General features: G+C 33.4%; 1 protein-coding gene across 1 annotated transcript in view; it reads left to right on the top strand.

Annotated features, from left to right (window-relative positions):
• The window catches only part of LOC127985862 (lysosome membrane protein 2-like), a 26,561-nt gene that overhangs the window by 4,741 nt on the left and 19,320 nt on the right, over positions 1-2,500 (top strand). The window contains exon 2 of the mRNA XM_052588055.1: positions 1,415-1,575. Within this exon, the coding sequence (XP_052444015.1) occupies positions 1,415-1,575 (161 nt within the window). The remainder of the gene's footprint in view (positions 1-1,414; positions 1,576-2,500) is intronic.

Here is a 2,500-nt window from a genome sequence, read left to right on the forward strand (position 1 = left end):
GTATTTAAATTGCTATCACTTTAATTTCCTTTAAGGCAGAAACAAATGTTGTACGATTACACCTTTTATATGAAAGTAAATTATTTTTTTACTGTAAGAGTCGACTGAAATGAGCAAAGATTTGGTGGGACAAATAATTTCTATTAATTATTGTATATATATATAAATGTATCATTATTATATGAAATATAATATTTTATATATAATAAAATATAGTAATAATGATGATAATTATTATTATTATTACTTTTAATTATTTTATATCACATATAACAAGAATTACTGATATATTAAATATTTCATAAAACATTTAAATTTTTTATATATAATAAAAAAATCATTAGTAACAATAATAATAATAATAATAATAATATATTAAATATTAATCTAAATATCTGGAATGCTTAAGTTAAATAGCCGGAATAATAATCATAATAATAATACTAATAAATGGTGTACAATAAATGTGAATATAAATGCACGTTTATATATAATGAGTAGTTATTAAAGTTGTTATCAAGTGTTCGGTGGTTCAGAAGTGAGAGAAAAGAGAGTTAGTCACAGTTATTAAAGCTAAAGCTGTCTTGTATATCAGCTGTTTTCTAAGAACTGTCCCTGTTGTAAACTGTCAGTGGTTAACGTCTTTATTTACAGTTTCTGCTCAACTGAGGAGAAGAGCGTCATCCTCAGCTCTGTTTAAGACTGCACTGACGCTTCTCCGGTCTCTGAAGGGATAATGCTCGGTCAGAATGAGTTGCAAGCCAGATTGATGCTGACGGTCAGACTGAGGATAGTGCTGAGTCACTAGATAAAGCACGGCTGTTTGTGATCTCTGTCCTCTCCCTGATCGATGTCTCAAACACAGCTCAAGGGTCCAATCACTCCCCAAACGTGGCGCCAGCGCTCGTCCGGCCAGAGGTTATCTGCATCTGACCCAGTGTGGATTCAGAGGATCTAATAGTGACTGTCTTTCATACTTGGACTAACTCATTATGACCCGCTTGAGCCAGAACAAGTGAAGTTTATTAACATCTGAGGAATTTAGAAATGATACATTTGAGCCTGCAGTAATGTAGCGCTGGAGGTCAAGAGGTCGTGACCTTAGGTGGCATGGAATGACCTGAATAACGAACTTACATTTCCATTTCATCGTGATTCTGTGCATGACGGCATATTAAATATCACAAATAATTATAAAAATACCACACATTGACTTAAATAGAAAACCTGAAATAGTGTTTTAATTCTAATAATCTTTGTTTTATTTGAAGATTTTAAAAACTCAGTTTTACATCGTACGAGCTCAAAGCTGACAGACTTGATCTGAGGCTAAACAATGTTTGACTGGGGTCTCAGACTGAACAGATGTGTGTGCTGTGATGTAAACTATCCCTGTTTTGTTTTGTGTGTTCAGGAGATCACACTGACGGAGGGCAGTAAAGTTTTCGCCTCGTGGAAGAATCCACCGCCTCCGGTCTATATTCAGTTCTTCTTCTTTAACGTCACCAACCCTGAAGAGTTCCTGAAAGGAGAAGCCAAACCTCGTCTTACTGAAATGGGGCCGTACACTTTCAGGTGCATCACACACACACACACACACACACACACACACCAGCAGGGTCACATAGTTTTTGTCCTTTTTTGTTGGTCACATTGTTGGTTGTTGGCGCTGCATTGAGTAGCTCCGCCCACAGTGGAATATTATTGGTCTAAAATCTGTCTCCACACAACTGCATACCATGTGTCATGAAATGTAATGTAATGTTAGGTTATGTTATACTTGTCTAGAATTTACACGTTATGTAAATGCACAAAATTATATTTTGCTATGTTATTTAATGCATTTTGATATAAAGCAGCATAAAAGAACAAAAAAAACTAAATATAACATTTTGTAGGAAATAATATCTCAAAAGGAAAAAAATATATCTGAGAGTTTATAAGTATGTTGATGCATGTTTTGTTACAAAACAACATAAAACACATTTTATAAAAATAATATAAAGCATAACATGCATTGTAATGTGTTGTTTTGCTGTTCATAACAATGAAAACGTAATATAAAATTGTATTGTTTTGTTATCTTTTATGTATAAAACTACACAACATACTGAAACAAAGTGTAACAGCAAAAGATAACAATACATAACAGTTTATTAACAAAAAAACATATCAAAACATAACCATCAAACCTCATAACAAGTTATTTTTGTTATCAAATATCATATATATAATTTAATTTTTTGTTCTGTTTTATCATGTACGAGAAAACTGACAGTAGAAGCTACAGTAAAAATCGAATGCACAATATGTTATAAACTCATATCAGACTCATTTGGGAATGCAGTGAGCTTGTGTAGCTAATGCATTCCTTCAGGATCTTGCACGTGTACGTTTCAGGCTTTTCTTTAGTTTGGCTGATGCGACAGCAGATGAGAGTGATGCATATTACTCAGAGACAAATCCGTCACGCTCGCTCCTAAGATGCATATCCCTGCGT

The sequence above is a fragment of the Carassius gibelio genome, chromosome B21 (genome assembly GCF_023724105.1).
Source record: "Carassius gibelio isolate Cgi1373 ecotype wild population from Czech Republic chromosome B21, carGib1.2-hapl.c, whole genome shotgun sequence".
NCBI lineage: Eukaryota > Metazoa > Chordata > Actinopteri > Cypriniformes > Cyprinidae > Carassius > Carassius gibelio.